Source organism: Magnolia sinica, chromosome 8 (assembly GCF_029962835.1).
Source record: "Magnolia sinica isolate HGM2019 chromosome 8, MsV1, whole genome shotgun sequence".
Classification (NCBI taxonomy): Eukaryota; Viridiplantae; Streptophyta; class Magnoliopsida; order Magnoliales; family Magnoliaceae; genus Magnolia; species Magnolia sinica.
The window spans coordinates 50943719-50966514 of record NC_080580.1 but is presented as its reverse complement, the minus strand read 5'-3'; the positions used below and the strand labels follow the sequence as shown (position 1 = coordinate 50966514).

The window sequence follows — 22796 nt, the reverse complement described above, 5'->3', positions numbered from 1 at the left end:
GTTCATGTGTGACTATTAGCAACCCATTTTTCCATTGTGGTAAATTGTGAGCCCCAAACGCCCAAGGCTAGCCAAGGTGGAAGGTCCCACAATAGGGTTTCAAGAAACTAATAATAAAGGGCTGTCTTTCTCGAGAGTAGTTGGGTGCTTAGTTCCAAAATCCTTTTAACTAGGTGTCAATCCCACTTTGAATCCCCACTTAGGACTCTCGCTCTTGCTTCCACTTCCTATGATGCAGGACATGAAAATTTAAACATGATATGCGAGATTCCAGGCTTTAGATCATACTAGTTCAAAACAATCACACAAAATTTCACATCCCACATAAAGTCAAGCACTCAATCAAGGGGAATCTCTGCATATCCAGGCCTACACATGCTAGGGCTGGATCAATTAAAGTTATAGACCAAACAATACTCAAAGGATAGTAGATTCATCCACACATGCATAGGAATATTTCCCCAATCCAAGGGATACACATGTTTCAATTCGAGAAACCCTAAGATGGAAAAAGTGGAATAGAACTTGGGGATTTGAGATGATCTAGGGTTAGGGTTTTAGAAACAAGGCGAGAGAGGAGTGAAATAAAGACGAGAGGGAACCTGTGATCAGCCCGCGCGTGTGGACAGCAAACCAGCCTGACGCACGTGCGTGGATGGCGGCCCGCACATGTGTAGGGCCCACAATTCTGGAATTGGTCAGCTAGGGCCTGGTCGGCCAGGGTTGGGCCACCTTCCCTCCAAATTTCAGGCCAAACGGATGATTGGTTTGAACGCGGTGCTCCTCCGAAGTTCCAGCCCTCCTGCAGGGCCAGATTCTGAAAATCTGTTGTAGGGGAAAGATTAGCTGCAAACATGGGTGGATTTGATGAGGGATGACTGTAGGAGATGAGGAATATGGAGGGTAAGAGATGGGGACGATTTGGGATGGGTTTGGGATGGGTGTGGCTTCGCACCACGGTAGTTAGCCCTTCGAAGAAGGGAGGGTTTCGCACCCAAGTAGGCTTCCACAACTCAGAGAATTAGAGAAGCAGGAAAACGCAGAATTTTATCAATCATCTTCAATGGAAAAAAAACCCTACAAGGGGTTGCCTATTTATAAGAAAAACCTATACCCCAAAAATCGCGCCATATGCACATACTATTATTTAAAGACGAAGTAATCAAAAATAATAACTAATCAATGCAATCTAAACCGGTCATGATGTTCCTAATAACGGTAATAAGCAAAACTCAGAGTCCTAGGTCACCTAGGGTAGTGGGCCACGATCATGAGATCCAATGATGGGATCCACATGATGATCGGGTCCACCCCAAGGAACCAAAACAGTCCTCTAACTAGGAAGCTCTCCATAGATGTCGTCATTGATCCAAATCGAATGCGGGGCCCTCCTTTCATAAGTGCGTAAGAGGGGGTGTGCGTGTGCGCGAGATATCCCCATCAACTCTCCCCAGCTGCGAAGATTTCGCCACTGGCGAAACAAAACTCTTGAACCACTCCAAGATGTCCTGATCAAGTCTCTGAAGCTCCTCCTTAGTGAGTCACGTACTGTCTGAAGTTGGGCATGATTTCGACTTGACCAGGAACTTTTGCAATCCGCTGTCTAACGTTAATATTATCTGATGGTCCAAAATATCATCTATCTCCTCTCTGGGTGTGAGAAGGGTAAGTAGGAGAGGTAGAAGCTGGGAAGATGGGTCGGGAGGGGGCCATGGATCAAAGGAAAGGTCTGGGGAATCAGGATGGTTAAATGACAAGCTAGACAACATATCAGTTGTCCTCTGAAATGCAACTAGATCCTCCACATTGAATGTGAAACTAATTCTCATGGAATGTGGAAGATCTACCACATACGCATTGAAACCGTTTCGTTTTATAATTTTGAATGATCCAGTGTTACGCACGTGTAATTTACGAACGGCTCCCTGAGGATACCACTCTGGCCTAATGCGGACCATCACAGTCTCCTACATTGAATTCCTTGAATCGTTTATGTTGGTCAGCAGAAATTTTGTAATGCTCATTACTAGTATTGATCTTTCGACTAATTTCTTGATGCAAGGAATGAATGTGATGTGCAAAGGACTCTACAGACTCTGATGGCCTATGGGACAGGGACATAGGGACAAGCTCAGTAGGCTTCCTAGGTTTATAACCAGTAACGACTTCAGAAGGACTTAAACATGTGGATCCATTGACAAAACTATTAAATGCAAACTCGGCGATAGGTAATGCAGTGTCCCACATACTGGTGTGCTCCCCCACTAAACACTTGAGCAAATTTCCCTGAGTCCTATTGACTACCTCAGACAGGTTTGGTAGAGTCACCTTAGGGACTAAATCAATGGTGTGCTATTTATCCCTCATAGGGGGAAGCTCCTTCAGTAGATCATCGGGAAAGACATCACGAAACTCATACACTTCTGGAATGGCCTCAGTGGGTAAACTCTGCACTAGACTCTGGTGCACTTTCCCTAGCCACGAGTGCGTACACCATCGAGTCCGACTCAATCTCTCGCTCAAAGTCTTTCGTATTTAGAATATGGAGAGGCTTAAACTTAGACTTCGATTCCTCAACCAACCTCAAGTGATAAGAGAAAGGGAGGTATTTTTCCTTAAGACTTTCTTTCATTTCTCCCCAATGAACTATTGGAAGTTCCCTCAACCTCTCTTTCTTTCGTTCCACAGTAGCCCAAAACCTCTTTGCTTGGCCCACAAGCTTCATCTTGGCAAATCAGACTCGACAAGCATCCGACATGTCGTTCCATTTAAAATAGTGGTCCATATCCGCCAACCAATCTAAAAAAGCTTTAGGGCCCAAGTGGCCATTAAACGTAGGGGCCTCTACTCTAACTCTCATGAGGAGTTGCGCATATGGGTCATAATGATCATGATGCCCCTCGCGGGGTGGGTGCACGGGTTCGTGCCCATCTCTGTTTCTTTGGTCACCTTCATTCCCTTGTCTTTCCTCCTGACCACCTGCTTGAGATTGGGCATCTTCCCCAATGACGGGGTTTGCCCAGGCGAAGGTCTCTAGTTGGGTAATGTGCACATTAAGCTAATCCTAACATTGGTCAATACGTTGTTCCAAGCGCCTACCCAAAGACTCAAACCGTCAGGTTATGTTGTCCATTGACTCTTGTAATTGCTCCATGTTTAGTGCAGGGTGCAACCCAAAACTGCGACCAGTACGTGTGGGCATACAACTACCCACTCAACTCAAAGGTCCTCTAATGCAACTATATGCGTCTAAATGGGACTAAATGCTCCTATAGGACTCTATATGAGGGAAACTACGCAACGCTCCTAAAATTCCAGCAACATAATTGTCCAAACAGTTTGTTAACAGAAAATTCAGCAATGAAAATTGGAAAAATTCTAACAATAGAAAATTCAACAATGAAAATTGGGAAATTTCTAACAATAGAAAATTCAGCAATTTATGTTGTGAATGATGGGTCCTAAACAACCCCATATGATGAAATTTAATGCAAAATAAACGCGAGTAGACTAAACCTTAAACATGCAATGCAATCCCCTATGAAAAACCTAAGCTTTGATACCAAATTTGATGCAGGGCATGAAAATTTAAACATGATAAGCAAGATTCCAGGCTTTAGATCATACTAGTTCAAAACAATCACACAAAATTCCACATCCCACATAAAGTTAAGCACTCAATCAAGGGGAATCTCTGCAGGTCTAGGCTTACATATGCTAGGGCTGGATCAATTAAAGTTACAGACCAAACAATGCTCAAAGGATAGTAGATTCATCCACACATGCATAGGAATATTTCCCCAATCCAAGGGATTCACATGCTTCAATTCGGGAAACCCTAGGGTTGAAAAAGTGGAATAGAACTTGGGGATTTGAAATGATCTAGGGTTAGGGTTCTAGAAACAAGGCGAGAGAGGAGTGAAATAGAGACGAGAGGGAACCTGTGATTAGCCCGCGGGTGTTGACAGCAAACCGGCCTGACGCACGTGCATGGATGGCGGCCCACACGTGTATGGGGCCCACGATTCTGGAATCGGTAAGCTAGGGCCTAGTCGGCCAGGGTTGGGCCACCTTCCCTCCAAATTTCAGGCCAAACAGATGATCAGGTTGAACGCAGTGCTCCGCCAAAGTTTCAGCCCTCCTACAGGACCAGATTCTGACAATCTGTTGTAGGGGAAAGATTAGCTGCAAACATGGGTGGATTTGATGAGGAGACGGCTATAGAAGATGAGAAATATGGAGGGTAGGAAATGGGGGCGATTTGGGATGGGTGTGGCTTTGCACCAAGTAGTTAGCACTTCGAAGAAGGGAGGGTTTCGCACCCAATTAGTTTTCCACAACTCAAAGAATTAGAGAAGCAGGAAAATGCAGAATTTTATTAATCATCTTCAATGGAAAAAAAAAAAAAACCTACAAGGGGCTGCCTATTTATAAGAAAAACCTATACCCTAAAAGTCACGCCATGTGCGCATACTATTACTTAAAGACGAAGTGATCAAAAATAACAACTAATCAATTCAATCTAAACCGTTCATGATGTTCCTAATAACGGTAATAAGCAAAACTCAAAGTCCTAAGTTACTTAGGGTAGTGGGTCACGATCATAAGATCCAACGATGGGATCCACATGATGATCGGGTCCACCCCAAGGAACCAAAACACAGTCCTCTAACTAGGAGGTCGTCCATAGATGTCGTCATCGACCCAAATCGAAGGTGGGGCCCTCCTTGCATACGTGCGTAAGGGGGGCATGGGTGTGCGCGAGATGTCCCCATCATCCTACCTACTTATACATTTACATTTTGAAAGAGACACTACCCCCTCCTGCACCCGAATCTATTGTTGCTTCGATTCACACTTTGTGCAACTATAGTTGGGAGTTGAAAAGCTACCTTTGTAGACTCTCTTGATCGATCAATCAAAGAGGATAGAGTATTTGTTAAAGATTTCCCCAGGATCAAGAGAGGACGGAGAGTATTTTTTAAAGATCCCTCCTTTGATCGTGGAAGGGTGAAGAGGGCTGAGAGTATTTGCTAAAGATCTCCATGGACCTTTAATCGTGGAAGGGTGAAGAGGGCTGAGAGCATTTGCTAAAGATCTCCCCGGACCTTTGATTGTGGAAGGGGATTCCTCTGATGTTATAGGCAACCTAAGCCTTGGAATAATCTTTTCTTAGTTAGTGAGATTTGAGATGTTGGCTCATAAGTTAAACATTTAGCGTGTTGAGAGGAAGGCTATTAAAGTTGCCAATTGTCTCGTGAGGGGACTAATCAAGAGGTTATTTGTATTGGGAATTCATTCCCTATTTCTTAAAGGTTTTTAAAAAAAATAATTTGGAAGGGTATTTCTAAATGGTTTTTATTTCTTGTTTTTCAATAAAATGTCTGTTTAAAGTCCTATTGCAAGCTAGCAAGTATAACTTTGGAATTTAAATGTGAAAGAGATGCATAATACCGAGCACTTGTTTTGCAGTTAACCTAAGCTTTGGGTCAGGCTCCAACATCTGTCGAACCAGATTCTTAGCATTCTCTGAAATGCTTGTCCATGGATCCCGTTTAAAATCAATGTGTCCACGAAGAATGGCCAGTGCAACACCTTGTTCTGACTCTGCATTTTAAAACCATATATCTGTTTCAGCTGGGAAGCAACCATGTTACTGGAAAAGAAATAGAAAGATGAAGCTGAATCTAGTATCCATAGCAATCCTACAAACATGAGAGTCACAAATTCGGAACAATGAACCGCAAGAAGGTTAAAGGAATATAAGATGAGAGAACCTTACCAGCCCAAAATGGCGGGACCCCACATAGTAAAATGTAAAGAATGACTCCTGCACTCCATATATCTATTTCAGGTCCATAGTTCCGCTTGAGTACTTCTGGAGCCATGTAATATGGACTTCCAACAATTTCAGAGAACCTTTCACCTGAAATGTTTAGAATATAATTATTAGATATGATGCCAGTTTGTGATAAGGTTCAACATGCTGAAAAACTCATCATCGTCGTCGTCGCTGTCGTCATCATAGCCTTCTCACACAGCTATTTGGGCTTGTATAGACTGAGAAATGTACAAGTAACTATTATGCAGCAATCCTAACTTTTCAAAATCAGATCACCTCTCAACAATTATCCATAGCCACTTTCAAACATGTAGAAGATATTCCAAAGCTTTTTGTTTTCTGAAGATATTCTGAAATATGTACATACCATTATTAAGAAAGGTAGAACCTGCCTTTAGAAAAAAGGATTAACTAAACAAACTGTCAACAAACCGAAGCAATAAGAAAATGCTAGTTAAACCTAGTGTGAAGCTTTTGATGTGTGTGTGTGTGTGATGAATATACATATAAACTGTATTATGAATAAGAATGTTATCCCACTACTATTTTTCATTTCTCAATCTAAATATTTCTTCTGAAAGGAAACAACTTTTATTACTATTAGCAAGTGTTCAGAGTATCGATATCGTTACATGTATTGATGATCGGGATACAGAAACATGTATCAGTATAGCTGACATTATTGCTGATACTCAGAAAAATATCGCAATCTGGGGGAAACATTAGGGTAACAATGGGGAAAACATGGATTTTTTTAGTGAAACTTCAAGAGATGTTAAAGGACACATTTTTACACATGTAGGAATCAAAATATAGCAAAAATACAACTATACATAATACGTATCCATTTTATAGGCGCCTATACATATTAAGTTTCCATTTTATAGGGGCCTAACCATGGATTGTCGAAAAAAATTGGTATCAAATAAATATATAAATAGATTGGCCAACACTAATTAATATATAAAATTTTCATATTAATTAAGAGTGAAGAACGCATATTTTCCAATATAAAAAAGGAAAAATTAAGATTTCCCTCATTTTCCCCCCCTTTTCACCTAAACGTTAAATTTTTCACCACAAATCCATGTCAATGATGAGAATCATGCATATACATGAATTTCCATTGCAATCCATGCCAACAATTGAAAAAATTAAAAAAAAAAAAAGAAATTAAAAAAAAAAATTGAAGTTTCAATGGATTTTTCATCACTTTTGAGTTACAGCCCATCTTCGTTTTGAGTTGAGATTTCTCCACAAATCCACACTTTCATTCAATAAAATTCGAGATAATTGAAATCACTTAAAAGGAACAGAATTCCAGAAAAAACACAATCCCCCAAAAAATGGAGATTTTTTTGGCTATTGGAAATTTTTCCCAATTTCAATTTTTGCCTATTTACGGATGTTTTCCTAGTATCGAGGATTTATTGCTAGTATCAAGGATATTAACAATGGTATGCCAATACCAGGGAACTTTCATAACGAATTCTTTTCAAAGTATTGCTAATACCGATAATATCGCTAAGTATCACCTATATTATCAAAAATATCGGCGATATTTGAACTTTTTTACATTTCCAAGAGTTTTGATGTCAATGACCTGGCAATACTGATAATATCGGCAATTTATCAATAATATTGTCAATACTGGAAACACTGCTAATAACTTAAAGAGAGTAAGTAATACAAAACTGAGCAGCGAAGAGATGATGAGAATCATCTCTCACAAACAGCCTAGAAAGAAGGCAAAGCATTATGGAATTTTTAATCTTTACCATTGTGAAGGTTATAGGCATCAAGGAATTTCTCTTTGCTACATTTATGGAAAGTCGGTTGCCACTAAGGACATCAAAAATTCGATGCCTCCAACTGAAAAGATTCAAAACCAAGATGATGCTATTGGAGTTTGGAGAACATAATAGTATTGCATCACAAATCAATGTATGGGCATACCACATTGTCGGCCCAATCTCTCATGTGAAATATAGCAGAAGCTTAAGTACTAAGAGCTATGAGTGCATACAATGTGTGTTTGTGTGTGTGTGTGCATGCGCGCGTGTGCAAAAAAAAACCCAGCTGAAAAGGCCGTTGCATGTGTGGATGGGTGGAGGGGTGTGTGTGCATGCATACAGTGTGCTTGTGTGTGTGGGTGCATGAGCATGCATACATTGTGTTTGTGTGTGCGCGTGCATGGGGGCAGAGTGTGTGCACGCGTGTGTGTGTGTCTAAATATCAGTATGGATTTGCTCAAATATATTGATGATAATGTAAGCATTCTGAATAGGTGGGTGGGTGTGCATGCATACAGTTTGTTTGCGTGTATGTGTGTGTGCACGCATGTGTGTGCATGTGTGGGTGCATACAGTGTGTTTGTGTGTGTGTGTGTGCATCTGCGTATGGTGCGTGCGTGGGTGGGTGTGTGTGTGCGTGTGTCTATATATCAGTATGGATTTACATATTGATCATAATATAAGCATTCTGAATAGGATACCTAACCTAACCATTATATGAATATTAGAGTTAGTTGTCATAGTAATTTTTCAATAAATATCCAAGTTAATTTTAAATGTTTCTCTATATACAAGACCAATATATTGTGCTTCAGTTTTCTCTCTTCCAATACTAACATTAAAATTGACCTTTCTAGTGATAATTGAACTTCAATAGAGAATCATAAAACAGGATTCAATGTGCCAATGTCAAATAACCCTCCCATTTCATCACTCTGATTGATAGAAAAGTGGGTCCCCACTCCCCAGAGCCCATGTAATTTACCTACCCCTAACATTATTCCTAATGTCGGCAATATTATCAATAATATTAGTAATAGTATCAGTTTCCCTAGGTCGACGATACTGACGCTTAAAAGCATCTACAGATTTCCAAGTTTCGGCAAAATATCGCAAATATTGATTTTTTTTTCATATCACCGATATCTTGCCCAAACTCCATTTGTATAAATTCCAAAAGTCAGTAGTATCGGTGATAATTTTATTGATACCAGTTGATTTCTGGAATCGATAGCAGCTCTCGTGCATAAATAACCAAAAACCGGAGGGGGGAAAAAAGAAAAGAAAATTCACGAAATCTTGGATTTTATTTTTTTTCAGATCTCACTCTAGGGTGAAAATTGGCAACTCATTTTGATTCTCTATGGACTGAAGCTCATATTTGGGGGCGAAATCGTCATTCAAAGTATCAGTTGGGGTAATGGTCTGTTTTCTTAGATTTTCACATGAATTTAACCTGGAATCCATGTTTACGCATGATTCTCATGTATTCAATGTTTTAAATATCGGCCGATATATCCCATGATATATCTTGTATCCCACCTGTGCGATACGAAACGAACAGGTAGTTCTGATATATCTCACATGTTCAATCCAGTGAGCATTTCCAATTTCTGATACTTTTTTTTTTTTGTTAAAATTATGTTAAGTCAATGTCAAATGGTTATAAATCCACTGGTTCTTCATGTTCTGCATGAAAAATCATAGAGTTGAAGCTTTGATTTCAATATCCATTGGTTCTTCATTATCTCCATGTTTTTTTCCGAAATTTTCCTTCAACCAACTATCAATTGAGGCTAATTTCGAAATTTTTAGGAGTATTTGATGAAATGATTATCAGGTACACTCTAATTTCAAAATTTGAGTGTAGGTGGTCTGATTTGGGGAAGATTGGAGAAAATTCAAAATGTTCCTAATTTCTCTCAAATTGTTTGCAATGTGCACTCCAAATATGAAACCAAGCATGTACGATGGCTAGTCTATTAATTTGTCAAGTCCTTGTCAATTTTCGGAAAATAAAAATCATTTTTTAATTAAAAATTATTAAAATATTTTTTTTCAAAATTTCCCTTCAACCAGTTGTCAATTGAGACTAATTTCAAAATATTTAGGAGTGTTTAATGAAATGATCACATACGATATAAATGCTATGCATTCAATTTGAATATAGTTGCATTAGTTCAATTAGACAACACATAGCTTAGGACCTTATACAAAGGAAACCTATTCTGTGCACTTCTTTTTTGGGATATTATGATTTAAAAGTGTGTATTAAGGTCTTTTTTAACAATCCTTTCCATTGAAAACTTCAACCAATTTCCCAATGTTTCCCCTTGTTTCCCAAAAAAGTATGATAAATTACTCAATACAAATGATATATCCCGTGAGATAACCGATACGTACCTGTATCCCAAGGAAGCGATATGTAACGCGATATCGATATTTCAAACACCGCATGTATTGATATGGATTTGGTTGGAAAATCAAGCGATTTGGAGGATCGGTTTTTTTCCCTATTTGGGGAAATTGGGGAAAATCCTATTTTTCCCCATTTTCTTGCCAAAAATAAGTGATTGGAGCCCAAATTTTTTATATGATCATGATGAGTTGATCTACCGATTCATGGTGTTCTCTTACTTTTCAGAAAAAAAAAAAAAAAAATTTAGTTATTTATTTATATTTCCTAGATTAAAAAATAAAATAAAATAAAATAAAAATCAACTTATTCATTTTAGATTGCTGTTTTATTATCATTTTTTTCATTTTTATGGTCAAAAGTTTATCAAAGTAATCTACTAATCTTTTGGTTTTTCAATTTTTTAATTATTAAAAAATTAAAATTAAAATTAAAATTAAAAAAACTGCATAATCTTGTAATTTATTCAACATTTGGCTCCATTGGAAAAAAATTTTGTATGGATGCATGGTTATGTGTGTATGTATGTATGCATGAATGCTTGGATGGATGGATCATGGATGTGTGTGTGTGTGTACATGGATGGTTGTATGGTTGTATGGTTGGTTGGATGGTTGGGTGGATGGGATGCATGATTGGATGGATGGATTGATGGTTGGATGGTTGGGTTGTATGGATTGATGGTTGGATGGATGGGTGGTTGGATGATTGGATTATTGGATGGATGGTTGGATGGTTGTATGGTTCGATGGTTGTATGGTTGGATGAATGATTGGATGGACGGATGGTTGGATGGTTAGATGGTTGGATGGATGGATGGATGGTTGGATTGGATGGATCATTATGCATGTGCATTGTGTTTATGTGCTTATTTATGCATAGATGTATAATGCATAGATAAATGTTTGTTTGCATGCATGCATGAATTGATGTATTACTTGTTAATTGGTTTAATGAGATTTAAGTGATTATTGTATTATTAATGGATGTTATTATTTGTTGTATTTGTATGCAGATGGCAAAAAGTCAGATGTCGTTGAGAAACGGAGGAGCAAGGGGTATTGGGTGAGTACGAGGAGATAGGCATGAAGCCTCCAATGCCTTAGGAGATCTTAGGGGTCTAGCTCGATTGGGAGTACAAGGAAATGCAAGTTTGGGTAATATGAACTCAAGCCGAACTGGGAAACATACGAAGTGACGATCATGTGGGATGGGTGGACAGGACGCAAGCCAATGGTTAATATGTATTACTTGTTCATTGGTTTAATGACATCTAAGTGATTATTGTGTTATGAATGGATGTTATTTTTTGTGTATTTGTATGCAGATAGCAGAAAGTCAAATGTCGTCAAGAAAAGGAGCAAGGAGCATTGGGTGGGTACAAGGAGATAGGCATGAAGCCTCCAATACCATAGGAGATCTTAGGGGGTCTACCTCGATTGAGAGTACAAGGAGATGCACGTTTGGGTAATATGAACTCAAGCCAAATTGGGAAACATATGAAGTGTCAATTATGTGCAATGGGTGGACAAGACCCACGAAGTTGTCCATTATCAACTTCATGGTGTATTGTAGAGGGCAATCTGTTTTTCTCAAGTCTGTTAATGCATCCGCCCAAATATAGGATCATTCCTATATATAAAACCATTTGAAGTGAGTGATTAGAAAGGTAGGATTAAAGAATGTGGTTCAAGTTGTAATGGACAATGGTAGTGTGTTCATCAAGGCAAGGACGAAGTTGATGAAGTACAATATCAATTGGACCGCATGTGTGGCTCATTGCATTGATCCGATGTTCAAGGCGATAGGTCGAAGAGAGGCAGTCAAGAACACCATTGAGATAATAAGAAGGATAACAAACTTCATATATAGTCACTCATGGTTGTTAGCTACGATGTGCAAGCATTCTTAGGTAGGGGGATGTTGTCAAACCAGGTGCGATAAGATTCGTCATGAACTTTAATACACTCAACAACTTGTACAAGTATAGAGCGGGGCTTAGGGGTTTGTGTAGATCTAAGAGATATTTTGAGTGGAATCAGAGATAAACTCAGAGTGCACAGGATTACAAGAATGATGCTTAGTGATTCCTTTTGGGACAGAGTTCACAACATTGTTGCCATCCTACAGCCGATTTACAAGGTCCTTAAGGCCGAGGATGATAAGACGTGGCCTCCGATGGGGTCCATGTACAAGCTTATGAGAACCGTATAGAAAAGGGAAATTATTTTATTTTGTTCTTTATAAGAGATTAAATGATATATATTCTTTTCAACGTTAAATCATGGAGCCTTTTTCTTTGCTTTCTTACTTCTTAACTAGTCAAAACACCAAATTGATGTATGACTTATCTGGAATATTTTTATAGATGGGAAGGATCACGCTAACTTGTATTGTGGAATAATAGTTAGAAATCAAATGCTGCTTTTTCAACATGATTCTACATTCAAGAAAGGTAACGAGAAATTAATAGAGGATCCTCATCTTTTTAAGGGAAATTTCTTGAACGAAAAAAACAAAGGAAAGATGAGACATCCTTAAACACAATCATGACATGGAATATTAATGGTAAAAGGATAATTGATGAGTATTTTTATTTTGTTTTCTTATTTATTAATATTTTTCATATTCTTTTTCCAAAATTTTAAGAAAATCATACCATTTTTTATTTTATACAATTCAACCCCTATTACGATTTACGATAGGATAATGATTTTGACAACATTGCCCGAACCCCGAGTTCCATTACAAACGTCAACTATAAGAGGATCATGGATTAACGATGGTCATCCACTACGTTTATGAAACGTTGTTCCCTAACTTGAAGGAAAAGTAGATTTCGAGAACCAAGTAATGCAAATTGAGTAAATTTCGGTAATGGTAAAACCAATTTATTTTATTATAGTCTCTACAAATATGGGTGATTAAGATAAGATTTGGGAAGGAGTGGGGTTTTCCTTAGGTAATGGTGAGAGGATTAGATTTTGGGAGGATGTTTGGCTAGGAGATATAAAGTTGAGGGAGAGGTTCCCTCTCTTAGCTAACATACCATTACAGGAAAATTTGTCAATGGCTAAATGCTTTTCTTTCCATGGAGAGGATGTTATTTGGGCTCCTCCTTGTAAGAGAAACTTAAATGAAGAAGTAGAGGAATGATTGTGTTTGTTGGTAGTTTTGAGCAAGGTTCACTTGGTATTTTTTCGAAGGGAATCAATGATATGATTAGTGGAAAAGTTCGGTAACTTTTCAATGAAATCTTTTTACCGAAGAATTAGTGATGGGATATTTGTTTGCAGAGGTTAGCAACATAGCTTATCTATGGCAATATGGGGCTCCTCCAACAGTAGCTGCTTTGGCTTGGTTAATGGGGAGAAACAAAGTGCTCACAATCAACAATTTGCACAAGAGAAGTATGATTCTTCCAAACGTGTGTCAAATGTGTTTTCGAGATGAAGAATTAGTGCATCATCTTTTTATTAATTGTGAGTTTGCCAAGAAAGTGTGGGATGGTTTTCTTGTTAAATTTGGAATTCATTGGGTTATGCTAGATTCAATTGTTTCTTTTTTTCGATCTTGGCATGGAGGAGGCAAAGGGAAGATAGGAAAGAAGATATGGCCTTTTTTTCTTCTGGCTCGGATTTAGGTTCTGTAGAGGGAAAGGAACGATCAGTGTTTTAGAAATCGTAAAGGAGGTTCCGCGAAGGCATGCAAGATGGATATAGAGCTGGTAAAGGAATGGGCGATAGAATCAAGTGCGATTGGGGTATATCAGCTTTCTGAGAGTTGGGCATAACCCCCAACACCCCCCCCCCCCCCCCCCCCTTCTCTCTCTGTATTATTTAGGCTTTTGGCCTTTTTGAAATAAATTCAAATCATCATTCAAAAAATAATAATAATAATAATATAATGGTGATTTGGGAATCTTTGTTTATAGTTGTCACATTTTAGAAATGTTATGGGTGCGTTCTCGGTCGTACCAATAAAAGCATCGAGAGAAACGATGATGCCATGTGAGTATATTTATTATTTTGATTACTTAAGTAGTATGTTTATAATTAACTACATTTGCCCGTTAAAAGTAAAACATGCTTCTGATGAATATGTAGGTAAGTGGTGGGCGATGTACGAAGGCGATTATTGGTCATCCGTGTTATTGCCTAGACTATTTCCTCTTCATCGTGCGGAGGAATTAGAGCACGTGTTCACTCGTACACACCAAAGAAAAGAACAGACTAGGATATGAAAAGCTGCAAAAACTCGTATACTACCATTATAATATGAAGTTGAAAGATAGGCAGCTACGAGCAGATCAAGACATGAAGGGACCCACTTTATGAGTGGATCAAGTCAACTGATTTAGATGTTGCAAAAGAAAACCATGCTCTAAAGGTAGCCAAGGAGCAGCATCTCTTGGTATTAACATCAACTGGGTAGTCAGCGAGCAGAGGGCTGAGGCAAACACCTTCAATGCTTTGATGAGGAGTCTAGTATGTTCTTATGGGAGTGGCAAGGCACCTTCATAGCCCCCTCCCCATCATTGGGTCATATTGAGCGATGATGAGACCTCATCCCCATTTGACGGTGGTGATGGAGATGATGACGACGATGGTGGTAGTGAGGGAGGGGATGGAGGCTAATCTAGTTGAGTGGTGGCGATACTGGCAGTCGAGGCGAGGGTGAAGGTGGCAGTGGTGAGGGTTACACGATGGGTTAAAGTCAACGATCCGTTGGTTAATTCACTAAGGAGGCCTACTTTAACTATGCCACTCAAGACGAAGACCATGGATCTTGTCCACCATCCTCGCTGAGAGCAGCACCGCTAGTCGGCATTTCCAGCATCGGAAGAAAGCAGCACGCGCCGAGGAGTCTCTTGCACACAGCTTGTCACTTGTGGATATAGGTCCAGAGCAAGGGAGCTCCACTTCCATTACACCTTATGCACATGGGGTGTGACACCCTGAACTTTTCAATACTCGAGTATTGAAAGTTCTCGAGTGTTACCATGAAATTTAATTTAGTAAATACATGAGTATGTCACCAATTTAGCCTATCATAACCTTACATCTATTCTCTAACCTAAATCTAACCGCTGGGAATAATCTTCGCCCATAGATCAAGTCATCCGACCGTTGATTTTAAGACAAGATCATCATATGTCCAAGTATTCCCACTTGGACATCATAACCAACCGTTCAGTCAACTATTCACCACTAGGTAAAGATATCTAACCGTCCACTTTGAGTTTAGACCACCCGATCATAGTAAACTAACTACTTGATCTCTACATCTGCTCGTACACATATCAAATTAAGATTCTGATCCATTTATCTTGCTCACCACCTATGAATATGATTAACCCACCATCAGAACTACAATCCGAGGAACTTACATATGTGAACAAGTCACTTAAATCTAACGGTATATATGTTCTACCTCTTGATCACTCCAAAAACCCAGTTTGTGTTCATCTGTTTACGAAACTGACCGTACATCCACCTACCTACATCGTCAGAGTACTAACTTTCAAGTTTTCCTATTTTTGACATGTCATCTGACCATCTATCATATTGTTTGATATATGTCATGATAATTTTAACTTATTTGGTAAATAACTCTTTATTTGTAATGATTTATATATAATTTCTTTTGTAAGAATTGCTAGATTTTCCAAAACTCTCAGATCAACAATAATTATGAAAATGTCAATAACCTAAACCCTTGAATTCTAGATCACAGGGTTCTCATGATCCGTTTGATGTGAAATTTTATACCATGCCTATGTAACACAAATTAACCATACACATCGAATTTTAGCCCTTGGATCATTGTAAAAGTGGCCCAATTGACAAATCGGCCCCTTAATCGTTGATTTTAGTGTCCATCGAGTGAGGAAATATTGTAAGTAGTCATAGTGGATTGCACATTACATGAACCAATTGTAAAATGTGAGAACCCCACCTTGGTAGGCTTTTTCTTAAGCATGAAGTTAGCCATTTTAGGCTTACCAACTCTTCCTAAATCTGGAGCTTTCTAGTGACCCACTTTACACCGTCAATCGTAATTCAAATTTGGACCACACTTTGGCTTCATATGACTATGAGATCATACAAAATTTAGACCCCGATCTATAATCCTACACCGTTGAATTATGACCGTCTTGACTCCAATTCCTTCCTTTTGGTGCAAAGGGTGAAATTTCAGATTTAGGCATTTTCCATCATCGATCAACCACCAATTTTTGTCCAACCGTTTGCCTATCCTGACTACACATTTCTCCCAAAATTAGACCATAATCATTAAGTGTGAACCGTTAATTGGGATTAGGTTCATTTTGGCACCCACTACAAGAATTTTCAAGATAAGCCAATTTAAATTTCGAATCACCAAGAAAATTATGTACCCTGACTCTATTCGACATCCCCGTCACCGTGAACGAATTAAATTTAAAGAAAGATCGCCGGAAGAGACAAATTGGAGAAACCCAATTCGAGTGGGATGAGAAACTCAATTTGAGAAACCCTTTATAAAAGAGTGCGTGCGTCCCTTATCCATTCAAAATCCCACGCCCACCACCCTCTCACGTCCAAGGAAGAGAGAGAGAGAGAGAGAGAGAGAGAGAGAGACATCCAAGCCTAGACGCCCGTCCCTTTTTTTCCTTCCCCACACGTGTGTTGTCTCCCTCTTCCTTGAGCGACATCGTAGTTCATGTAGAAGCCCTCCTACATCGAGATCTACTTAGGGTTTACATCTAAGGCTAAGGTGAGGTATTCCTTTAAACTTACCACTAATTCGGGTTTATATATACATGATTTGTCTTATTTTTTGCATACCTTAGTATTGTTATGATTTTTATCCCATTGATTGATAGAACATTATGAATATTTATCCCTGTGAGAATTATGGTTAAGGTATAATTTTAATTATGCATGATTTTTATGAATTCCTGTAGGGTGATGGATACAAGCCTTGCCCTTTGCCAATTTTGAGAGCGACACTTATTTCCACTCTATATTGAGTTGGCTTTTGCTCCTCTACCCTTATTTTTGTTGAATTAGCCTAATGCTACTATTCTCCTTTGTTAGGTAAACCTTGTGCTACCTCCCTTTATGGCTTAGGCATGTCTTGGAATTTCAAAACTCTCATGGGTTCGATTTATTTCCCTATTGATGCAAGTGATGTGTTTGGTAACCTTGTGCTACCGAACACCCTACTTCATACATTTACAAATGTTATGCATTATATTTTAATATAGATACCCAACGAGGTTTGGGCGAGTGGCCATCATCATGGGTTTGCTCCCTATAGGTGTGAGTTCGACTATCCTCCACCAGGGTGTTTGGTATCAGTTACATATTAGCCATATCAGCCGCATCGGCCGATACGTAACGGTAACGGCCGACACCATTTCGCGTTACGGGGTCGTAACGGCCACCCCCTGTTTTTGTAATCGTAACGACCGTTACACCCCGTAACAGCCGTTACTGCCCGGTAATGGTTAGGGCATAACAGTTAGAAAACAGCTAGTTTTTTTTCTTTTTTAGCGCCGATTTTTCACTTTTATTGATACTTTTCTCTTCCAAATTCTTGCTAAATCATTCTATTGCAAATTCCGACCACCCTTAGTTCCAGTGTTAGTAGTTGCGGAAGTGTGAGCCCTCAAGATCTGACGGTCTACACGATATGGAACCTCCACAAAGCTGAAGATTAATGGTCCAGATCTAGCGGTCCACCTAACCACTACTGGAGCGTATGGGTCTAATCAACCCTCTAATTCTACGGCATAGATGGCCCCGGATCACGATCTATGGTTTAGATCGTCCCAAGGACAAGCTAAATGGACAAATTTCTATGTACCACTATTCCTCCATTTTATTCTCGTTATTTCCATATGTTTAGACGAGAGCTTTATCCTATTTATAGGAAAGGATGGGAGTTTGGATGAGACCAAAAGTTATCTGGTCTTATCCCTATTTAAGGATCAAAATAGGTTATATGAAGAATTTTCTTGATTCGAAGCTCCGTGCGCCATTTTCCAAAAATTCTTCAAAAATAGGTATTTATACTTTTTATTCAATGTATTGTTGTTTTAATGGTAGAATACGATGTGTTAATCATAATATAACATATTAATGTCCATTTAACAGATTATTATTTTGATTTTATATTTTTTTCGATTTTCGGCCTTTTTTTAAATTTGAAAAATCATTTTTTATTCAATGTATTGTTGTTTTAATGGTAAAATATGATTTCTCAATCATAGTAGAACATATTAATGGCCATTTAACAGATTATTGTTGTGATTTTATATTTTTTTCTATTTACGCACTATTTTTGACCTTTTTTTTTAATTCGAAAAATCATTTTTTATTTAATATGTTGTTGTTTTAATGGTAGAATATGATGTGTTAATCATAGTATAACATATTAATGTCCATTTAACAGATCATTGTTGTGATTTTATATTTTTTTATATTTTCTTTCTATTTACACACTATTTTCGGCCATGTTTTTTAAAATTCGAAAAATCATTTTTTCTTCAATGTGTTGTTGTTTTAATGGTAGAATATGATGTGTTAATCATAGTAGAACATATTAATGTCCATTTAACAGATTATGGTTGTGATTTTATATTTCTTTTATATGTTTTTCTATTTTCGCACTATTTCCGGTCTTTTTTTTTTAATTCGAAAAATCATTTCTTATTCAATGTGTTATTGTTTTAATGGTAGAATATAACGTGTTAATCATAGTAGAACATATTAATGTCCATTTAACAGATTATGGTTGTGATTTTATATTTTTTTTTTATATTTTTCTATTTACGCACTATTTTCGGCCTTTTTTTATAAAAAAAATTCAAAAAATCATTTTTTATTCAATGTATTGTTGTTTTAATAGTAGAATATGATGTGTTAATCATAATAGAACATATTAATATCCATTTAACAAATTACGGTTGTGATTTTATATTTTTTTCTATTTACGCACTATTTTCGACCTTTTTTTAAAATTCGAAAAATCATTTTTTATTCAATGTATTGTTGTTTTAATGGTAGAAGATGATGTGTTAATCATAATAGAACATATTAATGTCCATTTAACAGATTATGGTTGTGATTTTATATTTTTTTCTATTTACACACTATTTTCACCCATTTTTTTAAAATTCGAAAAATCATTTTTTATTCAATGTATTGTTGTTTTAATGGTAGAATATGATATGTTGATCATAGTAGAACATATTAATGTCTATTTAACAGATTATGGCTGTGATTTTATATTTTTTTATATTTTTTTCAATTTACGCACTATTTTCGGCCTTTTTTTTAAATTCGAAAAATCATTTTTTATTCAATGTATTGTTGTTTTAATGGTAGGATATGATGTGTTAATCATAGTAGAACATATTAATGTCTATTTAACAGATTATTGTTGTGATTTTATATTTTTTTATATTTTTTTCTATTTTCGAATTAGTGACTTTATGTTTATATTTTCTTCTTTTGGACAGGATTTGGAGCTTCTCAGGGTTTAAAACATAAAATCATCTTTATTGATTAGATTCCGAAGTTCAAACTTTCTGTTATTAATATATTTACATTAGGTTTTTGAGATTTAAATTAATTAATTCATTCTCTTATAAAAAGTAAAAACTGTATATAAATTTAGATAATCGAGTAGACTCACAATCTCACATAGACATGTCATATCTAATCTACCTAAGGAAATGTCTGGGTCTGGCCAACAAGTAAATGAGGATATTGAATAGCAACATTGTCAGAGGGTTAGTGGTATTAGGCACCAAATGAAGTGCAACTATTGTGAGAGACTAGTAACTGGTAGAATTACGAGTCTCAAACAACATTTGGCACATCGAAAGGGTTAAGTTGCGGGATGTACTAGAGTACCAAAAGAGATAATGATTTTAATGCAAGCCGGTCTGGATGAGTCGAAGGGTAAACGTGCTGCTAGACAAAAGAAGAAAGATGAGATTTTGGATGCGGCCCAACAGGAGGTGTTTGGTTCTGCATATATGGGCGTTCGTGATGAAGATATTATTGATTCTGACGAAGATTCGAATTGGGAATTAACTATAGCTAGGAGAGAGCTTGCGTCCGCATGTTTGGCGCGAGTGGGTCAATACGTGATACAGGAAGGGGGGAGTGGCAGTGGGAGTACAGCTGGGAGTGCGACTGCTTCTGCAGGTAGGGGTGGGGGGTAGGTTTGGTGGGTTACAACGTATGTTTGGGAGCCGACGAGAGGCATCTTCACGTGATGCCTCTATACATTTGGATGAAGTAAATGAGCCTAGGAGACCTTCTATTGATCCAATCATGTTTAGGAAAGAATCAACTAAACAAAAGAAGATAAAACAAATGTGGAGTAGTACTTCCGTTGAGAAGCTAGGTAGGGTAGGAGCAAAGTTATTTATACATGCCAACATACCTCCAAACGTGGCCAATTCTCCATATTGGCAGGTAGTAATTGATGCAGCATCAGAAGCAGGTGAAGGAATTAAAACTCCCACGGCTAGGGATATTAGAGAGAAATGGATGAATGCAGAGTATGCGGATGTTAAAGCATACGTGGCTACCTTTAAACCTATATGGTAGGCCAAAGGATGCACAATCATGTGCGATGGTTGGACTGGCCCAACCAGACGCAGCATGATCAACTTCATGGTGTACTGCCACTTGGGAACTATATACCACAAGTCAATTGATGCATCAGCCACAACAAAAAATTTTGATTATATTTTTAAACTAATGGATAAAGTTGCGGATGAGATTGGAGAGGAGAATGTGGTGCAGATTGTGACAGATAACGAAGCATCATATAAGCTTGTAGGACATAAGTTGATGAAAAAGAGACCACATATTTTTTTGTCACCATGTGCTGCCCATTGTAATGATCTTATTTTGAAAAATATTGGAAAGAAGAAGAATGTTAAGGAAATGGTCAAAAGGGCAAGAGAAGTGATGATGTTTATTTACAACTATAATCAAGTAATCGCAATAATAAGGAAGTTCACGAAAGGAAGACAGTTGCTAAGGCCTGCGGCAACTAGATTCGAAACAAACTTTATAGCATTAGAGAATTTACACCAGCATAGGGAGAGGTGAGTGAGATGTTCGCTTTCCGAAATTGGCTCAACACAAAACATAGGCGGAAGACATCAGGGACACCGGTTGAAGTTGTGAATACCATACAGGACAACAAAGATTGGAAGAGGGTCAAGTCGATCCTAAAGGTGATGGAGCCACTAATGAGGTTACTCCGTCTTGTTGAAACCGACGAAGCAATTACCATGGGTTTCCTATACAATGTCATGGATAAGGCAAAGTTGGCAATTCAACGTAATTGTAGAAGCTGGGAGTCTTATTGGAAGATGATCCACAAGAGATGGACAAGACAACTCCATCACGATCTTCATGCAGCAGGTTACTACCTAAATCCTAGGTACAAATATTCTCAATCATTTGTTGCGGATAATGAAGTCAGTGTCGGGCTAAAAAGTGTGATAAAGAGATTAAGTCTAACTTAGATATACAAATAAAGGCGTTGAATGAATTAGATATATTTAGAAATCGCCTGGGTATCTCTGGAGATACTCTTGCACAGCATGCAGTATCTAGGTTACAACCAGCCGAATGGTGGATGAATTTCGAAGAGAGTACGAAGGCTCTCCAAAAAATTGCAGTAAAATTTTTAAGCCACAACATCTTCTTCTAGCTGTAAAAGGAATTGGAGTTGTTTTGCACTTATTCATTCAAAGAATAGAAATAGATTGTAGACTAGGACGTTGGATAGACTTGTCTCCATGCACTACAATATGAAGCTAAGAATGCGACGACATCATAGGAGCATTACAGGCGCCGATGATACAGACTATTGTCCAATAAACTTGGACAATATTTATGATGAGGACAACCTACTTCTACCTTGGTTGGAAACAAGGGAAAAGCAAATTGAAGAGGATAGTGAAGAATTGAAAATTGATGACCCACTAACACGCACAGCGCAACAAGAGAGTCGTGTAACTGTGTTGGACCCAGAAAGATGGGCAACTTCTATGTCAAGTACGGATTAAGATCAACGGAAGAGTACGAACAATGGTAGTGTGACCGTGTCGAATGATGGTGATGATGATGCCCCTGCCCCTGCCCCTAGTGTTGCTCATCACACCATACAGCCGTCTACAGATCGCGAAGCCGATGAACATCGACAAGGTAGTACACAAGGTCGGACTTATGAGTGTATTGAGTCAGGATACAGCCAGCAGGAGGGTAGTTCTAGTGGTGCACTGGATCCGGGAGGTCCGAAACATCAGCAAGCCCATGGTCCTGGGCATTATGATGGATATTCTTATGGCCAATTGGATTATGATTATAGTTATACTGAGCCTGTTCCATCACATTCATGTTGGAGTAGTCTTCCCAATCCATATCTATATGATCATAGATATCCAAATCCAAATCCAAGTTACTCATCACAGACACACTCTCAATCTCAAGATTCTCAACAGCTTAAGTACGAGCACCAGTATGGTTATTCGACGGGCACTGGTGGATATCCTTACTCGGGGTCGGAGTCGTTGCCTAGTCAAGATCAGTCATTCTCTGGTTTCGTTGACCTAGTATTTTCTTCTGGTATTGGATATTATGGATATGCAGCACCTCCACCTATTGGACAGCCTCAGCCTGATGATGACGATGACAATAACGATACGATGATGTGGAGCTCG

General features: G+C 38.2%; 1 protein-coding gene across 3 annotated transcripts in view; it reads right to left on the bottom strand.

Annotated features, from left to right (window-relative positions):
* Nucleotides 1–22796, bottom strand: part of LOC131253304 (calcium-dependent protein kinase 13-like) — a 77057-nt gene that overhangs the window by 36664 nt on the left and 17597 nt on the right. For all 3 annotated transcript variants that reach the window (XR_009175080.1, XM_058254261.1, XM_058254262.1), the window contains exons 2-3: nt 5783–5926; nt 5455–5607 (exon numbers count right to left, since the gene is read on the bottom strand). Coding sequence is in view for 2 of the 3 variants with exons in the window: in XM_058254261.1 (XP_058110244.1) it covers nt 5455–5607; nt 5783–5926 (297 nt within the window). In the remaining variant the exon portion in view is untranslated. The remainder of the gene's footprint in view (nt 1–5454; nt 5608–5782; nt 5927–22796) is intronic.